The 22,673-nt window shown below is 38.2% G+C and overlaps 1 protein-coding gene across 1 annotated transcript in view; it reads left to right on the top strand.

Moving 5' to 3' along the window:
* ABCA13 (ATP binding cassette subfamily A member 13) overlaps positions 1-22,673 on the top strand; it is a gene marked incomplete at its 5' end in the record, with an annotated part of 484,952 nt that overhangs the window by 187,484 nt on the left and 274,795 nt on the right. Inside the window, 5 exon segments of the mRNA XM_079150399.1 lie at positions 1,391-1,505; positions 2,826-3,155; positions 4,977-5,046; positions 6,537-6,668; positions 22,441-22,578. Of these exon segments, the coding sequence (XP_079006525.1) occupies positions 1,391-1,505; positions 2,826-3,155; positions 4,977-5,046; positions 6,537-6,668; positions 22,441-22,578 (785 nt within the window).

Here is a 22,673-nt window from a genome sequence, read left to right on the forward strand (position 1 = left end):
TTTTTAAAAACAATATATCTAATTTTACCACCTCACTGTTTCCCTGTCTCTTTCTTTGAATTCTTCCTTGGTATCGCCCTGTTTATTCACTAAAATTCAGAGCTTACCATGACGTGCAAAGGTCCCTGCATTATCTGGGCCCAGCTGGTGCTCAGACCCCATACCCTGCTAATTCAGGATGGTTTGATTACTCCTGAAGGAGTTGGGCCTGCTCCCATCTCTGTCCCTGGCACTTTCCTCTCCTCACCTGAAGCCACCTCCCTAAAGATACCCACGTGACTTATTTTTTCACTTCATCTGCTCCCAGCTTAAATACTTCTTCCATGGTGACCTTGCCTAATGCCCGTGTCTAAAATCTGTCCCTTCTCTTGTTTGTGGCAACTGTTGCTATTCTCCTCACAGCATTATGTCACATCCTGACTCTGTGTGACATATCTCTTTGCTTATTGGTTGATTTTATGTCCCCTGTCATATGTTAAAATGAGGGATTCTTTAATGGCAGGGCCTCTTTCTATTTGGTTCATCTATATGTCACAGGCCCATTAATATGGTTTGTACCTTTGGTTGGTTTCAGTGATGGATAAAATAATTGATGTGTGCATTTAGAGCTCACTTTGGGATGAGAAGACAGAGGGCCCAGCAGTTCTCCCTAAATGGAGGTTAAAATGTCCAAATGTAAAGGACAGGTGAAGGAGAAGTTGTTAGGGAGACTGAGAAGGGTACCTAGCAGTGGTGGATAGCCAAGAGTTGTTCTGAAAGCTAAGAGGAGAGAGAAGGAGTAAATGAGCAATGTGGTCAGTGTTATCAAGCACAGCTGAACAGTCAGGAAGGAAAACCATTGAAAACTTCCTACTGGATTTAGGAACATGACTTAAATGGTGTCCTAGATGTGTATTAAAAATACAGCCAAGTTAGAATTATTTGAAAGGTGAATGTTGGAGAAATAAGAAGAGGTCATTTGCTAATTTTTGCATATTTTGCAAATGATAATTTATGATCAATTGGTATCATTAAGTGAGGATAGAAAATGATGACAATTAAAATGGGAGAAATTATAGTCACAGATCAATGACCTCTTTCCTTTCTCTGACCTGTGCTGTCTATGCAAGTGTCAGAAGATTTGAGTTGGGTTACGTCTACTTGAGGGACTTTGAGCCAGATGTGTCTCCTATGTGGATCACCTTCAGGCTTTTATATGCCTTCAGAGTAGAAACACCAATCACAGCAGTCTTACATAGGGCCTATACCTGTTGAGACTTTGCTCTTGGAGGTGCATGGCAGCTTGAAAGATGATGTTAAAAAGCTCAGATGGGTGCAGTACTCATGGGCATGACTATGAATAGAATCATTTCTCTTGCCCTCTAATGCTGACTCAATTATGCCCTTACAGATTCTTGAACAATGTTGGGTTTTTTTTTCCTCTGATAATGATGTTGACTTGGATGGTGTCAGTGGCCAGCATGGTCCGAAAACTGGTTTACGAGCGGGAGATCCAGATAGAAGAGGTAAATGGCCTTAACCTTGCTTGTGAGACAGGGAGGGTCTGGCTGAGGACTTTGGAAATGAATCCTGGGCAGTGACATGCTCAGGCCTCTCTGTTTTTTCTCTCTCCTGTCTGCTGGGGCTCCTAGGTGTGATCTCACTGAGTCCCTGTTCCAGGAACATCAGGTTATGTTGCAGTCTGAAATGTTGCCAGATTTTAGCAGATAGTTCTTATTGAGAGGGAAGAAAACCAACAATAAGCATATGATGCTGAAAGAACACATCCAGTGTTGCTCATTCAGCAACTTTCATAAAATATAGAAAGACCTGACAGCAGACTTTCCATCTTAATCTTTCTTTAGAACTCTGCATAAAAACTTGCAATTTTTTGTCCTAATATTGCTAAAACATGAAACCATCTGACTTTTAAGAATGGGAGGTTGTAAAAGTATCTGGTGAAGACATGACTGCCTGTTGATTCCTGAAGAGCAAGGAGAACAGTGATGAGTGCACATCGTTTACTTATAGAGTATTTATTAAGATGCACAAACAGTGTGGTAAAGTCAAATGTACTTTTCTTCCAATTTGACAAGTGACACAGAGCACCTGCCTCCCTGTTTAGCATTTTCCTATTTACAACATATCTACTCATGAGTATTTTTCCCCTGCCACTGAGTGTCCACTTGCTGGGCTCCCTGCTGCCACCAGCCAGTTGACTAGCCAGAGTATGTCTGAGAGGCAGGTGTGCTCCTTCCACACTCATCAGCACCACACCTAAAGATAACAAAATACTGTAGATAAGCAAACCATATATGTTTCATGGAGGAATCATTTTGTCTGTATTACTTCAACCAGGGATATTTTGTAAAACGTATTTTCTAAAGCTTATGCAATGATACTCCAAATTGAGATGCTTAAACACTAGTATTTCTTTTCTTTTTCTTTGTCTTTATTAAAAAACAAAACAAAACAAAAAAACTAACACAAACAAACAGAACTGGGGAAAAAAAACCCTCAGTAAATAAGAAAACATAATGGTACTGTAGTTGACCCAACCTGAGGTCTAAGCTACCTGCCCCTACCCTTTGCTACTCTGTTCTCACTGGTGAGATTGTTTTAATGTCTGAGTTTCAGTTCTCCCCTGAAATGGTAAAAGACCTACTTTGTAAGGGGCTCATGGAAATCGCATGCTGAGCTCTGGACAAAAGTGCCCTTTTAGGGCTGAATTTGCAAGTCATGCCAGTTTACCTTCCACTGGTACTCCTCCTTTGTCTCACAAGCTGCCCTGTTCTTTCTGTAGTATCCTCTGCTGTGACAACTCTGGGTTTTCCCTTTATTGACAGTACCTGAGGATGATGGGAGTTCATCCAACGACTTACTTCCTGGCTTGGTTCCTGGAGAATGTGGCCATGCTGACCTTAAGCAGTGTTGCTCTGGCCATCATTCTGAAAACAAGTGGCATCTTTACCTACAGCAATGCATTCATCATCTTCCTCTTCCTCCTGGATTTTGGGGTGTCGGTTGTCATGCTGAGTTACTTCTTGAGTGCATTTTTCAGCCAAGCCAACACAGCAGCCCTGTGCACCAGCCTGGCATACATGATCAGCTTTCTGCCCTACATAGTTCTGTTGGTCTTACACAACCAACTAAGTTTTGTCATTCAGACATTTCTGGTAAGTGAATTGTTCTGCAAAGGTGCAAAATAAAACAGGGATCTACCCAACAACACAAAACCACCACCCTCAACTTGCCAGTTTATCATGTTCTGATCTAAACAGGATTTCTGATATCTACTTACTTTATTCTACCCTCAGATGCAAAACTTACAGCAGTAGTTCACTGAAATTGTGGTGGCTTGCTGGATGGCAGCCCATTAAGGATTGCAATTTTTCACATAACCCAGGCTCTCTGAAGACTCTGAGAAATCAGTGGCATCCTTGAAGATGCATATCACTTTAGTTTCTTTTTGTTTCACGCATGGAAAGAAATAGATTTCTAAAGCCATTTTAGAAGTAAAAAATAAGCATTTTTCCTTGATGCATCATGAATTACATCATGGAAAGATCTCTCCATTAGCAATGTCAGAATTGCTCATCCATTAAAATGTACCTTCTGAAAAAGAATGAGAATGCTTTCAGGTTTGCAATATAAAATACATAGAAGATAGAAACTTATATTTTTATGAATATTGCCTGGCAATCCCAGTGCCTGATGTAGTAGGAACCCAATCAATGTGGGAGGGGTGAACAAATCACTATTAAATCAGTCTTTCATGGAGTCAGTGCCATATCTATATCCATTTGCATTATGCTCAAGTCTTTATGTCCTCCAGCAGATCAGGTGTTTTCATTATATGCAGTCTATTTGGAGGTGTATCTGGAGTCACTTTGAGGAGGTGCCAGGGAGATTTGTTGGAATCAGAGGGCTGCTAAAGAGTATTTAAAGGCTTTTGAAATTCTTTGGCAGCCCCAATAAGTGTATCACTCACTCTTATGCTCATTTATAGCCTTAGAGTAAAATGTATCTGTGAAAGCCCAATTATTATTTCTCTAATTCCAATAAACTACTGAATCCTGTGATTTCTTCTAGCCATGTACACACAACATGGGTATGCATGCACAATTAAAAATGGTTCCATTCAATTAATGTTTGGTCCATTGATATGTGCTTTTTGGTTTGGTTAGCTTATTTCACATCTGTAATGACTATTAATTTGGTGTTGGTGTAAATTAGGTATTTTTAGAATAATTAACACAAGTGGGACCATTTAGTATCTCTCCCTCAGAAGTGGGTAGAAAGAGCCCATTGATGAGCTGAGTTAAATTTCAAATGTTGTTATTTTCATTTTTATTTCAGCCTTTATATTTAGGGGTTCTAGGCATTCAGTATTTGATTTTTTTTACATATTCAAATATTTTCTAGCAATTGAAAAAAATCTAAGTCTGGTACATTATATTTGTAAATGTAAGATGCTTTTTCAATAGACTTCTTATTTTTTTTCTGACATAGATCCTCCCCGCCGAAGATAAAATAACATTTTCCTTCAGTACACTCTCTTTCTAGTGTAGAATAATGTCCATATTCCATCAGTCTGCTTGCAGTGTGCTCTAGGGCATTCACTTAAAAAAAAAAAAAAAAAAAAAAAAAAAACCAAAACCAGTAAATTGCTCTATTCCATTTTCTACTGTTTCTTGTTACACATTCCTGTATACACTGCATTGGATTTATGACATTTCAAGCGTTGCAGAAAAGAAAAGTAATTCCTTTTAACATTAAAAACTAGCTTGTTAGCACACTGTTCAGAGTGGGTTGACAGTCTGTTAAGACTTTCAGGCTCAGATATTTAAATTATTGCCTGGAGCAATGGTTTTGGTGTCCTCGGAATCAGAAGGTGTAATGGTATCTCTCTTTGAATTTGGCATTGTGGATTTTCTGTGGTTCCAATCAAACACTAACATTCTGTTTTTCTCCTTACTCCATCAATCTGTGGGCAGTGCCTCCTCTCAACAACTGCCTTTGGACAAGGAGTATTTTTCATTACCTTCCTGGAAGGACAAGAGGCAGGTAAGAGAGCACATTTTTAGAAAATGTCCCTCAGTGATTCAGGTTTTTGGAAATTTATAGGAATGCTGCAAGTGATGTAGGAGAAAAGCTTCATTACCAAGTGAAGCATTTGGAAGGAGATTCTGACATTCGGTTTTATTGATAAAAGTACCTCCCACCATCTAGTGGCCTCAGTTTTGAGAACAATCAAGAATAACCCTGGCAGCCTTTGCTGCAGACATCATCCATCAAACACGCAGGTAGTGCTTGAATCTTCCTTCCCACATCCCTGACATATGTGCAATATAGGGACCTTCCAAAATCTTCCAAATGTGCCCCTATATTCCACCTGGCTAGAGTATTAGAATTAGGATCCATCTCTAGGGTTCCTCTGCTCACCCTTTCTACTTTCATATAGTTCCCTCTTCTATAGGGCAATGATTAATCTATTTGTCAGTTCTCATCTTTACTATTTGCTGGGTACCAGTGTAACCAGTGTATAATGGAGCACAACTATCTCTTCCAGTTTTAAAATGTATTTCATTCCTATTAATATGGCTTAAAATCATTTAAAAAATTGTTGGCAGAATTTTTCACTTGTATTGACATTCTGACAACTAAACTTCTAATCAAGAATAGACAAATTTCTTAGATGTTTTTATGATGTTGGGGTGTATTTTATAAAGATAGGTAAAATATATGCCATGAAACTCCAGCTATTGTTGCATTAACCACTTAATTTGCAGTTCTTAGGTTTCCCTGACATTTTCAATAAAACATGTTAAATTAGTCTTTAACAGATGAGTAATTCTGAATGATTCCTCCTGTATTCCTCAAACTGATCTTTAAATTAAATCAAATCAAGAAATTTAGAAGAAAAGTAGTCACTATTAGACTATTTGAATATTTTGGTCCAAATTCCAACAAGTACATAAGGACTAAAACATGTATTGTTGAGTTCTAGCTTAGTATCATAGGAAAAATTTGAAAGGGGAATTTTTTAAACTTACATTTTAATCTATAATAAATTGCAAAAGCATTGTAAGAAAATAAATCCTTTCCCACCCTATATTTCCCATGTAAATAGGATTCAAAAGATAACTTTTATATCTATTTACATGTTTTCTACGAGCAGAGAAAATTAAAATTAATAATTTAGGTTCTCAAGGACACTTTTTTTTAATTTACGAAAAAATAAATGCTTAATTTCCCACAATGTGAACATTTTTTAGTTGAGTAAATAATACTAGATGTAAGTAATGTGACCTTTAAATTCTTTTTGAAATGGTAGAAATTAAAATGATACCAAGGTTTCCTCTATCTGACACCACTGAAATAGATGTATACACAGCAAGCTAACATTTCCTTTGAAGAGTTCAACCAATGGTATTGACTTTCCTTTTGTTTTGCCTTTATTCAGCTTTACTTGAGCCTCAGAATTTATTAACTCGTCTCACCAAAATCTACAGTAAAAGAGGGAGTGAAATTCTAACTCTGACCTTTTCTACCAGGAATCCAGTGGAATAATATGTATCAGGCTCCAGAACCAGGGGGCATGACATTTGGTTGGGTTTGCTGGATGATTCTGTTTGATTCGAGCCTTTATTTTTTATGTGGATGGTACTTCAGCAACTTGATTCCAGGTAAGAATTCTGTTTTATAATAAATGCAACTTAAAAAAATAGTTTAAACCTACCCACATGAATATAGGTGTAACTATTTATTCTTTATAGAAGATGCCTGAAAGAGAAGTCATAGGACATATTTTAAAAGGAGCAGTGACTTTTTGAGGTCCTTGCATATCAGGTGAAAAGTCAAAGGTCAGGTGAGGTTGTTAACCAGGACAAATGCAGGGTGAAAGTCCACCAAGGCCACCTCTCAGATCCCAACAGATGGACTTCTGTCAATCACACTCAGAAAGGTTCCTAATTTCCCCAGTGGAGTGTCTGAGAGAAATGGGTGTGAGGGGAGTAGGGAAAAGAGATTCTGAGGCCCATGGTGATGATGGCCCCCAGACAGTAACATCTGGCCAGGGATTAGGGTACTTTGGGCCAGGAGCCTAACCAAGGGAAGTGAAGGGACTGTGTGCTCAGCCAGCAGTGGGTCAGTGGAAAAATGCAGAGGGAGGCCTGGCAGGAGAGGAGGGCATGGAACTGGGTGGGCTGGGGGTCGGGAGCCACCTCTACATCCACGGTTGTCAGTAGGGTTTTTCCAAATGAGGTACACTTCCTCTTAATATGTAGAACCCTCCTGGGGTTTGGAAGATGAGCACGCCCATCACAGGGAGGGTCACCAAGGGAGGTGGATTGTCTCTAGTTGGTCAGAAGGGAAAGAAGTGTGCATTTACCATTTCGGTTTGTGCCCCGCAAAGCATAAATCACACTTAGTTTTTAAAAATTAGAAACAATGTTTTTGTGGTATTGAATTTTCTTGCTGAATTTACATATGACTTTGACCTTATATTTCCAAAAGAACGACACCTGACCTTTAAAATCAAAAATGATAACTGGAAATTCTAATTATATACAAATGAAAATGGAGAGTAAGAAAAAAAAAAAATCCCAGTTAATTCTGCCTGTGAAAACACATTCTAGACTTGGAGAGATCATGAATCTGTTAAGGACATATTTTAAAAGGAGCAGTGACTTTTCGAGGTGCTTGCATATCAGGTGAAAAGTCAAAGGTCAGGTGAGGTGTTAACCAGGACAAATGCAGGGTGAAAGTCCACCAAGCCCACCTCTCAGATCCCAACAGATGGACTTCTAAATATTAAATAATGTGGATAATGTGGGTCGTTGGAAAAGCTTATTTTACAGAAAAGTAGGAAAATATGACCTCAAGTAGTAGAGGGAGGGTATTATTTTGGAAAAACTTAGATTGTATCATCTTGATACTCGGAATAAAATTTAAGAAAAGATGGATTCTAGGAAATGAGAGATTATAAAAAAGAATTCCAAAAGCTAAAGTTTCTAGGAAACCAGATAAAAAGCAGTTGGGTATTGAAAGAAAGGAATGTTGTGAAATAGGTATGTGCTGTCTATATAAAAGGTAAAGAATCAGTAGTGAGCATAAAGAAATGAACCTGGTCTGGATAGATGAGAACTGAGTCCTCAAGGATGAGGAGGAAGTCACTAAGAATAAGGGTCAAGAGGTGGATGGACAGTGAGAAGCCACGCAGATCTCTGTCACTCCTGAGAAGAGCAGATGTAAGTTGGAACAAAAGGCACAAGGGAACAGTCATTTGTCAAAGGAGAAGAAAACCTAGATTTTCAAAGGAAGTGATCATCACAGTAGACAAAATTAATAAGAAGGAAACTGTATCTGAATATAAAGTGGCTGACGACTTGATCTTCTTAGGACAAAGAGGAAGAATCCTACAAGCATAAAGACTAGCCCATATATGCTACTAGGTGAGATGAGGTAAAATGTGTTTGGGGGCCTATAGTGATCTGATTTCCTCTTTATCATCAGGACATGAAGCATGAGGATCCTGGGGGCAATATTTTCATATATTATAGTAAACCAAAGAACTGTTGATATTCAGTTAGCATTTCCCTCCAAATCCCACATTAATTTTATTCTATTAGATGGAGTCCTATGTGAACAAACCCTTTGCCCAGACTAGAAGGAAGATGAGTGAGTAGGGCCAGGTCAGGGTGGAGCTAACTTCCCCAGGCCTTCTGAGAATTTCCATTGAGTGAGTCCCTGGTAGAATAAGGTTTAGGAAAGAGAAAAAGAGAGGGAGGATGAGGGAGAGATCAGAGATCAGAGAAAGCAGTCCTGGTTGCCTTCCAATTCTTCATCTTTCTGCAGCATAACAGATGAATTTGAACAAAGGGGAGCAGTAGCTATAGCTGGTAGCCGTAGGTAGGCTTTTGGATATGATGATGAGGATGATGATGATGATGATGATAATTTGAGAAGGATAGCATTCCTGCATGCCTGTGTCCTGGTGAGGATGATCTAGTCTCCCAGAAGACCCTGATATTATAGAAGCAAGAATGGAGAAGGGGCAAAAATGCACAAGAGGGACATTCATCAGGATCACAGAAGTGTCCTGCCTAACAGATGCTGGCCAAGGGGCCATGGGCTATGGAGGCTGGGGAAGGTCTTGGCATCCTCTATATTCTCAGCGCAGCAGGGAGGGTGCAGAGGGAGCAAGAGGCCTGAGGGTAAGGAGCAGCAGGCTCTGTCTTCTGAGCTCAGGGTGAACCCTACAGGTCTCAGTGGCCCCTGTAGGTGCTTATGGTGGACAGGAAGCTCTGAGATGAAAGCTCTGGTCACAGGCAGAAGAGACAAAACAGAGATATCAAAAAACAAGGCAACCCCATTATTATTTCTGATTTATATAAATCAGCTGAAAAAATGGTACAATCACTGATTGATCATAGATACACAAAAATTAGAAGCATTACTGTATATCAGCAATAAATACAGAATATAATGGGCAAGAAATTTCATTCTCAAAAGCAATAAAATGGTCTCTCAGCATGAAACTATGTAAGAGAGAATATATATCAAATAAAAATAAAAATGTTGACGAATATAATTTAGAGTTGAACAAATAAAAAGAGATACTGTATCATTGAACAGGGATATTCAACGTTATGAGGGTGTTGGTTTTCTACAATTAATGTATAAATTTCTAATTTTTAAATTATGTAACATCTAATATGTAGCATTATGTTAACGTAATACAGTGGACTTACATAAGTCATTCAAATAAAAGTGTCACAGACAGGATATGTTTTTTAAAATATTTTTTTAGTTGTCAATGGACCTATTTTTATTTACTTATATATATGAAGTGCTGAGAAGTGAACCCAGTGCCTCACACATGCTAGACAAGCACTCTACCACTGAGCTGCAACCCAAGGAATATGTTTCAATTGATAAAATGTTTCTAAAGGATAGCTAGAAATATAAATCTGTAATAATGACCCAAAATTACTGAAAATGATGAAGGAGAGTGGAGATGGTTGATGATTTATATAAAAATCTCACTATAAATTGATAAGGTTTAAAATAATGGCATACTCAAGTTACAGAGCAATGGAACAGATTAGAAAATTCAATAACTGATTCAATGGTATATAATTTTCTGTGTTAAAATTGGTATTTTAATCAATGGGAATGGATACATTATTATTTAATAGAAAAGGTTAAACTCATTCATAAATTCATTGGAAATAAATAGTATTAAAATTAATGAAGAGTGCTGGGTATGTGGCTCAGTGATAAAGTGCTTACCTAGCACGGATTAGACCCTAGTTTCAATCCCCTGCACCTTACACCCTACCCTGCCAAATAACAAAAATAATGAAAAAAACAGAAAAATGAAATTTTTTAGAGATAGGGAAGAACTTTCTAAACATAATGCCAAAAACATAAATAAAAAAAATTTAAAGGGTTAGGGATGTAGCTAAGTAGGGTAAAATGGCGCTGGGCTTAGTTCTCAGTACCAAAAAAAAAAAAAGAAAGAGAGAGAACGAAAAAAAAATGTCAATAAAACACTGGCAGATAACTTGAACAAATCATTCATTTAAAAAAGTTTATTTCTAATAAACTTCAGACTTCATGTCACACAGGAGCATAAATTACAAAGACACAGAGTACAAAATTTTTCTTTTCTAACTGGAAAATATGACCAAAATGATTATAATCAGTGGAAAAATATGTAGAGGGAAAAATTGCTGGTAATCCTAATCTGACTGCTGTCATAGAGTATTGAATTTGTATTAAGTATAAAATCATTAAAGTATTTATTCTCTTTGATACAAAAATGTAAAAATCCAAAAGATATTAACGTTTTTATTGTAGGTTCTTCACAAAAACAAAAAACTGGTAAACATGCATTTCCGAGAATAGCAGATTAATTAAGTAATTTCTGTTACATACATAAGTTTGGTTACTATGAAAGAGTATTTAACTATTGAATTCTATTTTATAAGAATCTATATTGTTATAGAATTGGTAGGTCATATGCTGCTGTGATTGTAAAGCTGTCTATGAGATAAAACATACAACACAAGAACAATCAAATACATTTTTTAAAAGAAACAACACAATTTGGGCTTATGTGCCTAGTTGTTGAGGTTCATGTGGAATTGTGGATGCTCTGTTTTTCTGTTTTCAATATCTGTGCATTGAGCGTGCATTTCTTTTGTAATTTAAATAAATGACACAAATTGACAATTTTTTTTTCAAAATGCCAAATGATTTAATGAAAGAAAAAGAAACCAAACTATGGAGGTGGAGTGCATCCACATACATAGCAGGGAGAAAGATAGTTTAGATCAAACTAGTGTGATGTTGACTGAAAGAATTTAATTTAGCAGTTTCAGTGCTAAATTAAGTGCTTTTAGTCCACCTCTTCCTTAAGAAGGGATTTGAGAGATTTGGGTAAGTTCTTCCTACAAAGAACCAAACGTGGATGGATGTGTCCTAAGCAGATAAAGGTAGCTTTCTTTTCTCTCCTCTCTTTTCTTCTCTCTCTCTTTTTCTTGACCACTTTAACATAAGAACTACCATGTTAACAATGTTTTGTTGGTTTGTTCATAGTGCGGGAGTTTAACCTAGGACCTCATGTCCTAGGCAAGCACTCACCACTGAGCCACATCCCCATCCCCCATTTTAACGAATTTTTAAGTGTACAGTAAGTGCAGTATTGTTAACTATAGGCACAATGTTGTACAGCAAATCTCTAGGAGTAATTTAGTTTGTATACCTGAAACTTTCTATCTTTTGTTTAATACCTCCTCATTTCCTTCTCCCATTAGCCTCTTGTAACCATTACTATACTCTGCTTTTGAGTTTTAGATTTCTCTCATCAATTGTATTACACAGTATTTGTTTTCCTGTATCTGATTTCACTTAATGTCCTTCAGGTTGATTCCTGTTGTCACAAATGGCAAGATACCCTTTTTAAAGGCTGAATAACATATTAATAGAATATTAAGTATATCTCTGTGTATGTGTGTATATATATGTGTATATATCTCTTGCATATGTATGTGTGTTTATATGTGTGTGTGTGTGTGTGTGTGCATGTGTGTTTTAGTTAGCTTTTTTTGCCATTTTGACCAAAAGACATGACAAGAACATCTTAGAGAGTGAAAAATTTATTTGGGGCTCACAATTTCAGAGGTCTCAGTTCATAGACAGTCAACTCCATTGCTCTGTGTCTGAGGTGAGACAGAACATCATGGCAGAAGAGTGTGGTGGAGGAAAGTGGCTCAGAACATGGTCAGCAGGAAGCAGAGAGAGAGATCCCACTCATCAAGGACAAAATATATACCTCAAAGGCACACCCTAATGACCCACATTCTCCATCACACTCTTCCACCATGATGGTCTGCCTCACCTCCGGCCCAGAGCAATGGAGCTGATCTTCTACAGACTGACAACTCTGAAACTGTGAGTCCTAAAATAAAATTTTCTTTTTCTAAAATTACTCTTGGAAGCTTTTTGGTAATAGCAGTGAAAAGGCTGACTAAAACCGTGTGTGTATCAAAAAATTTTTATGCATTTGTTTGTCATCTTGGGACACTTTTGATTTTACATCCTGGTCTTGTAAATACTGCTGCAATGAACCTGAGAATTCTGATATCTCTACAACATACTGATGCAGTTCCTTTGGACGTATACTCAAAAGTGGAGTTATAAGATCATATAGTAGTTCTATTTTTAATTTTTTGAGGAATCTACATACTGTTTTCATGGAGGTACCACTTTACATTTCCAACAGTAGTATTCAGAGTTTTTCTTTTATCTGCATCCTAACACTTCCTATTTGTATGTGTGTGTGTGTGTGTGTGTGTGTGTGTGTGTGTATGTGTGTGTTAGCCTTCTGGACAAGCATGAAGTAGTGCATCACTGTTGTTTTAATTTGCATTTCCTTGATGATTAGTCATACTGAGCATCTTTTCATGAACCTCTTGGCTATTCTTAAGTCTTCATTTAAGAAATATTCACAGGGCTGGAGTTGTGGCTTAGTGGTGGCACTCTTGCCTGGCATGTGTGAGGCCCTGGGTTTGATACTCAGCACCACATGTAAATAAATAAAATTTAAAAAACATCCATCAACAACTAAAAAAAATTTTAAAAAAGAAATGTTCAGGTCTTTTACTCTTTTAAAAATTAAGTTGTTTTCTGACTATTGAATTTTAGGTATTTCTTATATATTTTGGACACTATCCTTATATTAGATATATGGTTTGCAAATATTTTCCCCCTTTGTGTGGGTTGCCTTTTTGTTTTATTGACTTTTCCTTTGCCATGTAGAAGTTTTTAGGTTGTTGTAATCCCAAGTAGGCAGTATCTTTCAAAAGATAATGTCGTACCTCACAGGTGAGATAGATTACAGGTGAGGGGGACAGGTAATGAGATTCGCTGGCAGTGGGGCTCCAGTCCTACTGTAGAGTTTGAAGACACTTCCTATGTTGTCTGTAACATCCACTCAGTTCCTAACAGACAAGAAGAAGAGTGTCGGGCTCCTGATGCTCTCTGGTGTTCTTTCCCTCTTCTCCTGCCTTTGGTCCATGTCCATTCCTACATTGCTCAGGTTGCTACTTTCTGACTTTGTTTCCCATTTCCGATGATGAGTTTGCAACTTGGACATTTAGATGGTTGTGGATTCTCTTGTTTGGACCCTTGAGTAGAATGACATTTTCATTACTTCTCTCATTTTTTTTTCTGCTTCTGGCAGCTCTGGACATCAGTGATTAATCTCCTGGACACATGATGTGCAAAACCTTACAAAAGCACTGCTCTGGGGAAAGAGACTATGAATGGGAAGGGGGATATAGAGGTGAGCGTGTCACAGGCTTTCTAGAAGACTCTGATAAATGAGATCTGAGTACATTGGAGAGGCTGGAATGAAGAGGAGAAAGGAAATAGAGAAATGATTCCATCAGAGAAGACTTCTTATAAGAGCAAGAAGTCCTCAAAAGGCTAAACCCTACAAGAATTGAAAGCAATATGAGATATTTGTATATTCAAATTTATAGAAGCATTATTCACAAGAGCCAAAATATCTGTCAATGAATGATATAGTCATACAATGGTGTCTTATTTAACTTAAGAAAGAAAGGAAATTCTGCCATCTGCTATAACACAGATGAATCTTGAGATTGCACCCACTCTTGCAATCCCATTCTGTGTCATGGTTAGTGTCTTCTGACCCTCTAAACAGGAGCTTTAAGCTGTCCAGTCACAAAAGGACACACGTTGTATGATTCCTTTTATATGAGGCTCTTAAGACAGGCAAACTCATAGAGACAGAAAGAAGAATGGTAGTTTCTAGGAACTGTGGGGAGGAAGCAGTGAAGAATTTTGATTTAACGGGGACAGTTTCAGTTTGAGAAGGTGAAGCATATCTGGAAATTGGTGGTAGTGGTGGTGGCACTACCATGTTGGTGCACTTAAACACGACTGAACTGCACATTTCAAAAATGATTCAGGTTGTACATTTTGCAATGGACGTTTTACTGCAATTTAGAAAAGACTGAGCAGTGAGATAGGGGTCTGCTGTGTGAACGTGCCCACTCTCAAGCCGTATTTGGTAGAAGAAAGGGGAATTGGAACTGAGTTGGATGGAGGAAGGCAATTTGGCTGAGAGTAGCTGAGTGCTGGTGGGAAAGGCCCCACCCAGAGAGCACCGAGTCACTCTTCATCCCAAGAGTCAGGACAGTAGCAGCTAAGTTGGTGACTTTGCAGAAGAGTTTTGTTATTCTCTTTAAAAACTAAATGAGTTCAAAGGAAAAAAGAGATGTTGTCTAGAGGACTCACAGATTAAAATACCAAATTTGGTTGGCTTTTGGAAATACCTTGGCTTTTTGGATCATGCTGTGTGAATTTCCTGAATTCAAAACTCTCTTTTATTCCTTTGGGGAAAACCAGTATCTCCTGGTGGTCTCCACACCTCTTCTTCCATTTTATTCAGGTTCCTCGTTCCCTGCCTTCCCATCAGGTAAAGTTTACAATGTCAGCCCATATCTCCATGCTCCCACTCCTACAATCCCACTGTGTCTCTCATAGTTAGCTTTTCCCAACACACTGAACAGGAAGGAACTTTGAGGTCTCTCAGAATTAGTTCTCCCCCTACCACATTCAAACAGAGCAAACATCTGCTTATTTTACTTTTTAAGTCTCTCTTAAATACACTTGGATGCCCCTTTGCCAGGAAACATCTCTACCTTTTCTTTCATCGGGTCAGTGTGTTTTGTGACCTCAAATGAGTTAAGATTTCCAGCTAGATTGAATTCCACACCCTGTAAAGGGAAGTAAAGGAGAGAGGACCTGCCGGCCAGCTTTAAATTACAAGCTCACATCTCTACTTTGTATTAGATAAAGAGAGAGTGGTGGATTCTTAATATTTTCTTTTTGTGATTACATTAGCAATTTTAGCCACAGGCTAGGTAGGAAGGAAGATCAGAGTCTATTCCCCAATAAAACATCAAAGCAACAAAGTCTTTGTAACACAAATTTAAAAATAAAAGACATAGAGATAGCCAAAGAGGGCAATGAATATTTTTTCTTTATTTATCATGAAATTGCTGATTCTTCCATTTCAAAAGTTTAAAGAAGTTCCAGAGCTGTCAATTTGCATATCCTTTAATTCTATAAAGTGTTTATTTTCAACTTTGACAAAGTCAACCAATAACAACAAATAGTTAAAAATGATAGAAAATATTAAAGAGGTTTTCAAATCCATAAGTTGGATGGCAGTTTCTGGAAGTTCTCTTTGAAATGATATTCACAAGTAATAAAGCCTATATCCATGTATAATTCAGGAAGAATAATGTAATGTCTTAATTGCAACATAGAGAAATAGGAAGTAATTAGTAATAACAGTTCTCACTGCTCAGATCTGACTTCATCAGCACATGGAGGAAGGTACTCAGATGCTTGTCCTTATGAGGAGTAAGTCTGGATTGAAGAGAATGAAAATTTTCTGAAGCCATTTGGAACTAAAAGTGTATGAAATGCATAAATGTAGACACTAGAATAAAACTTCATGTAAAATAAGTAATAACAGGCCAGACTTATTTTTATGTAATAAACGGATGAAGATAGCTTATATTCAAGTAAAAATTGTAGGCAAAAAAATTAGACGTGATTGAAGTGGATGAAGGAATTGTACTTTTTGTAAATGATCTAGGTCTTTATTAAAAGCATCCTGTCAGGTAATTCACTGTGTCATCACATGGGGTAGGCAATGAGGACCTATAGCAAAAGATTCACCTCTTGTCTTATAATTCCATTCTATGTCAGTGCCTCCAGTCAGTATCTAGGTTTGTAAAGACTTTAGAGATTTATTCTTTAGTAGGTGATAGAAAACAGAAGATGAATTGATCAAATAAACAGTGATGTAGGGGGATTATAGAGATGCCAAGAGGGTAGGTACCTGGGAACAGCATCAGAATAATATTGAAAAGTAATAGGGAGGGTTCATGTTAGTCATTTCAATGTGTGAATTTTACAAAACTAATTTCATATTGTACTCTACATTAAATTTGTTTATATATATACATTATATATGATGAAAGAAATATAAATTACTTCTCCACCTTTTTTTTGATGATATTTAGTGCATGTCATTAACTTCTGCTAAGTTAAAAATCTTTGGCCCTAAGTTTTAAATGCAGTATAATTATGCTGTCATATATATGCATTTGATGGGCCAAATGAAGGCTGACAAAGCTGTGTGGTACTGCAAACTCAAAGGCAGTGAGTGGCATCACTTCTGGTAGTGTGGTGTTATGAAATGATGAACGATGTTAGCATCACCTGATAGTCTTCCACTCACTTACACAGGGCTGCATTCCTGCAAAATTCAGTGTGCTGTATGTGGAAACTGCACAGAAACTTTGGGTTTTATGTGTCTAGGCTGGGATATCAAAAGGGACTTTTCACAGGCATGAATGTGTGATGGGTCTCACAGAACACAAGTCAAGGATGCTTCGTTGTTGGACTAAGATGTTCTGCACTCCACAGGACACCTGCTGTCTAGAGCTTTACACACTGAAGACTATTGAATCATCTTATTTATTTATTTAGTCAACATTTTTTATTGGTGCATTATAATTGTACCTAATGATTTGATGTTACATATTCACACACGCACAAAATAGTGTAATTTGGTTAGTATCACTCCCTAGTGCTTCCGCTTCCTCTTCTCCCATCCACTGTTCCCTTCTTCTACTGATTTCCCTTTGATTTTCATGAGGTCCCTGCTACCCTTCTTTCTTTTAAGCTTATTTATGTTGTTTGTTTTGGTTGGGTTTTGGATATGGGGGCTTGAACCCAGGGCCTCTCACCTACTAGGTAAATGCTCTGCCACTAAGCTACATCCCCAGCCTATACCACCCCCTTTATATTAATCATGCCTTTTTACTTCTGTAATCTGATGATTGACATGTTAGGGCCTTAATGGCTCTGGAGGGACTGCCCCTGCCAGGCTAGACCCTTCCTAAAGATAGTAAGTGTCTGACTTGTGAGCGTGCCCTTCATGTGCAAACCCTCCAGGCTACAGCCCCAACTCCCATCACCTCCTTTATGGGGCTCTCACACTCTGGGGGCATTATCTCCTGCCTAATCACCCAGGGCCAGGTACAAGACAACTAGAAGAAGGCTTTATGCCCCACAGTCTTATGAAATTATAGAAACAAATCAATTTTAAACATACCTATTCCTACTCACCTGTTCCTTCTCTTAGAAGCCAGTATATAGGCTCATGTTCACATTTCCTCTTCCCTCTGTCTCCTCACCCACCATGGTGCTTACCCTATGTTTGCTCCTACTGAAAACTATGAGTAATAAATTGTCTTCTCTATGGCAGCTGTCGTCTTCTGATCTACTCACCTCTCTATCTAGTAATTATAAAAACCTACATTTAAAAACACCCATTTGAGGCACCCACCCAAAGTGCCTCTTCTCACATTTCTAAAACACCTCTGAGAGTGTCATCAAATTGAGAATCTCTGAAAGTCTGTAGGTATGAGGGTCTACCCAGATGGGAGAGTGAGAACTAACTCTCCCTTTTCCCCACCATATACACATACACCAAGCTCCAGCCAAATGCTTTCTCTCCATTTTCTTCTTCTTTTTTTTTTTTCCTTACAAAGCAGTTGCATGGGCCTGACCCTAACGTTTCTCAAGCCAATGTAGATGGGGCATCAACTAATTTCTCAGACTGCAGGACTCAGTGTCAATGGCAGGTCTCCTTGCTCGTTCTAACTCATGAGCAAACATCTGGTCCTCTCTGAGAGTTTTCGTTTCATAAACTCTTCTTTATGTGCTTCCAATTAAATTTGACTCAGCTCGATCTGTCTAATCTCATTGACTTCTCCTTTTATCACTGTCAGTTTTTTTGAGGGGACGATGCTAATTAGTTTCCTGGTCTCCATAAGCCAGCAGGCAGTTCCCCTTGAGGAGAAAAGCTCAGTATGAACTGAGGGCCTATGTACATATTAATGTGCTCAATTACATTTGGTAATGTGAGCAGGGTGCATGTGCATCTACAGTTGCACATAAAACAAATTTGTATTTATAAGCAAAAGCAAAAGGCAGGCAAGAGATGAAGAGCCTCCACACTCACATGGATTTGGCAACTCCTTGCTTCAGTTAGATTAATAGATTAATTCAGAGGATTTTAAAAGTCCAGACAGATTAGTTCTGAGATGGCTTAATTAGCAAGTCAACCTTTAATATTCGATTTATCTCTAACTTCTTTTTATTTAACTCTGAAAAGCCTCTGGACCATTCACTACCCTTATAATTCCTTCCCATGCCTCTAGGCACCCCCAAGCTCCATCCCTTATCTGCAGTCTACCCTCCATGTGGACATGAAGTTATAGTTCTTAAAAACTGACTCTATGGATCTACCCCTTCCCTGTCTCGATTATCTTCCCTAACTCCAAAATGCCCACAAAGCAAAGGTTCATGTTCTTTGTGGCTCCTAGTTTATCCTTACCTCCCCTGGTGTTCATTCATACTTCTCTTTCTGATCCAGTCACACCTGGGTGGAGCAATGTGCCCATATAGGATGACCAAATAGAATAAGGCACTCTGTTAAATTCAAATTTCAGAAAAACAAGTAATTTACAGTCAGATGTTATTTGATGTTTGTCTGAAATTCAAATTTAATCTGGCATCCTGTATTTAATAAACCTAGCACTCCTTCCCTATCCCTCTTTGCCTTTTCTTTCTCAAGTGTCGTTCTCTGCTCAAAGGGCCTGCTTCCATTCTGTGTGGATAGAAACTCTGCAAGCAATATTTGTCACTGGGGTTTCCTCTCAATAACTTTGCTTGATCATCTTCACTAGAATGAAGGTCATAAGAAGGTGAGATCTGTGCCCTACTCATTTACTTGGCCCTCATATCACCAGAGGATGATTAATAGATTCTGTATAATAGTTGACACCTCTCTGGAACAGGAAGATGCAAACTGGGGAACAGCAAGACAAGGCACAGATGTTCCAACTCCAGGTGATCTCCTGAAGCTCATTGCCATGGTGCTGTGGCCTCAGGAACCCTGTTCATTCTTGGGCTGGAACTAGGGGTCCTGGGAGAAGAGCCAGCCTCTCCCTTCTTGCCATCACTCAAAGTACTCATCATCTACTTTCAGCAAAGCATCTCCCACCATGTGTGGGGCTGGAGGGTGGTGTGATTTTCCAAAACTCAAGTGGGCAAATAAGGATGTGACCAATAAAAAGCAGTTTCTTTGTTCCATTAAAGGACTCTCATGACTCCTAAAATTTTGCAGTTGTGCTTGTGTATGTACACTTATGTGCCTGTGCTTCTGTGTGCGTATGAACATACGTTTGTGTGCCCACATGTATCATGGTCATCTCTTTGAGTAATGGCCCAAAGATTGTGAAACACAAATCTTTGTATAACTTCCACTTAAGTAAGTAGAGCAGAGCTGAGGTCTTGTCTTAGGCTTTCTTTGTGGCACACCAGACACGTGAAGATATTCAATTGCTTCCTTTGGAAAGACAAATTGCACCTAGTTCCCCTCTAGAATCTGCACAGAAAAATTGTTCTTTTCCTGCTGAGTCTGAAAACTTGCATTGTAATGTTTCAGATAGATCTATGTTTATTATGAAATGTTTGAAAAGTACTTGCATTTATGAAGAAGCAGAGAAAAAAATTCAATTATCTCCAATTTCACTGACCAGAGCTAATAATATCTTTCCTATTCTTTTTCAGATACTTTTCTGCACATAGTTGGGTTTATATTGTATATATATTTTCTTCTTTTTAAACAGATAGTATCATCAGAAACATTTATCCACATCTTTGAAAATACTATTAATGGCCATTCGATATATCATTAAATGAAAATAATAATTTCTGCAACTTCTTCTTACTTTGAAAGTTTAAATAATTTCTGCCTTTTTCTCATTATAAATAGAACTACAGTGAATTTGTTTGCACTTAGATGTAGGAACCCACCATTTTGTCATTTTGTTTTCTAGATTCAGAGGATTTTAATTGCTAACTCAAGATCTATAAACATTCTAAAGCATCCGAATCTCATTATGGACTTGCTATTGTAAAGGTGATGCCCACCCACACTGTCCCATGAGTGACTTGCACACTCACTTGTGAGGCCTCTTAGCAGGAAAGGGACTGTTTCATGAACAAGTGGGAGAGCCAAGACAGCAGACAGCATTTGCGCAGTAATTTTCCTGATATACTTGTTTGCTTATTTATTATCTCCTTTTATTTCCATACATGTATTGTTCATATGTGCATAGACAAGGGCTTATTCTGTGATTGGCAGTTAAACAAACTGGGGTCCTAGGGTTGGGGTGAGTCACCTTGCTTGTTTTGGGCAAGGGCAACTTGTTTGAAGTTGCCAGTATCTGCTTGACATTGCATCTGTGTGCTCAGATAGGCCTGTAAGACCAGCCAGGGTGTGGCTTCCAAGAGCACTAACACTGTGTCCTTGGACAAGCCTTGCTGTCCCTTCATTTCTGTTAGGAAAACAGAGGTGGTAATATTATATTTGTGGTTGCAGGACTGTGTGAATTAATCCAGACAAAGGCCCTGGACAGTGCCAAAGCAGACAGAGCCAGGGGAATGCTGTATGATGTGACCTACTTACCCTGGTGCACTCATCTTCTTTCTACACAGGGATGACACTTAGTTTGTTAGGGTCTTTGGAAACCCTGCCTGCAATAGTTTGCTCAGTCAACTGTAACAAAATACCAGACTGGATACCTTAAACATAAACAACCATTTATCATCTCACAGTTCTGGAGACTAGAAGACCAACTTTTAGCAGGGTTGGTTTCTCTCTCCTTGGCTTGTAGATGGCTGTCTTCTTTCTGTGTCCTCAATCTCCTGTGTTCTAATCTCCTTGACTCATAAAGCACCAGTCATGTTGGATTAGGACTCACCCTTTGACCTCATTTAGCCTCCATTACTTCTTCAGAGATCATTTTTCCAAATGGAGTCACATTCTGAACTCCTGAGGGTTAGGGCTTCAACAGGTGATTTGGGGGGACACAAGTCAGCCCACCAATGGTCAATACTAGACTCAGTAACAACTCTACATCCTCCCTTCCCTTTCCAAAGATGATAGTTCATGCATTCTCCTTGGAGTACATGACCATCTTTTTGAATAATCTGTTCATGCATTCTCCTTGGAGTACATGACCATCTTTTTGAATAATCTGATTAGAATATGTAAGCACTTGCATATTTCTCTTTTGCTTGATGGTCAAAGTGCAAAATTTGTCTCTGAAAAAGCCTTTTGTATTCCAATCACTTGTAGAATTTAGGCCTTTAGGTAAGTTGAACTCATCACACTTAAGTTAGAATAGATGCATTAAAGAAAATTGGAAACTGTTAATAATTAAATCCCCTTTCATTTCAACTTGTAATGAGGGCAAAGTGACTGTTAAATGGACTGAAATGAATTTGAAGAATACGTTTGAAGAATGTTGATACATTTCATATGGAAATGTTAGCATTATGAATTATTCTTCTTTGTGGGAGTTTTAATTGATTTATTCTTTCAGGCACTTACTTCATGCTCCTCCTCTTATCTAGTAATCCATGCAAACATCAAAGATCAGCAAGAGATGAACAATAAGGAAATAAAGTGGCAACGTGGGGCAGGGTCGAGACTTTACTCTGGGGAAGAGTCAACAATTATTCATAAAAGGTTTATTGAGCACTTCTTAAAGCCACAGGGGGGGTGGGCTGGATGTGAGTGGGTCCTAGCAGACGGACTTGACCTGGACTGGGGGAGATTTAGGACTTCCTTCAAAGCTAATATGCTGATTCCCAGATATCACTGGTTTGTGTGGCAGATGCATATTGTAAATATGCGAAGGTATTCTATTATGAAGTCTTCATTTATATAGAAAATAATTATATTCATGTTAATTCTATTTTCAGGAACTTTCGGTTTAAAGAAACCATGGTATTTCCCCTTTACCCTGTCATATTGGAAGAATATATGTGGCTTGGTGGAGAAACAGCGATGCTCTCTAAGTTCTAGTTTATTCTTCTTCAATGAGAACTTTGGCAATCAAGGTATGTAAGGGGGTAGCACCATTGGATGCATTTATATTCTGGTAAGTTTTGATTTTTTAATTTTCACTTTTTGGTGAGTCTTTAGAACTTAGAAC

Source organism: Sciurus vulgaris (genome assembly GCF_902686455.1).
Source record: "Sciurus vulgaris genome assembly, chromosome: 8".
In the NCBI taxonomy this organism is placed as follows: Eukaryota; Metazoa; Chordata; class Mammalia; order Rodentia; family Sciuridae; genus Sciurus; species Sciurus vulgaris.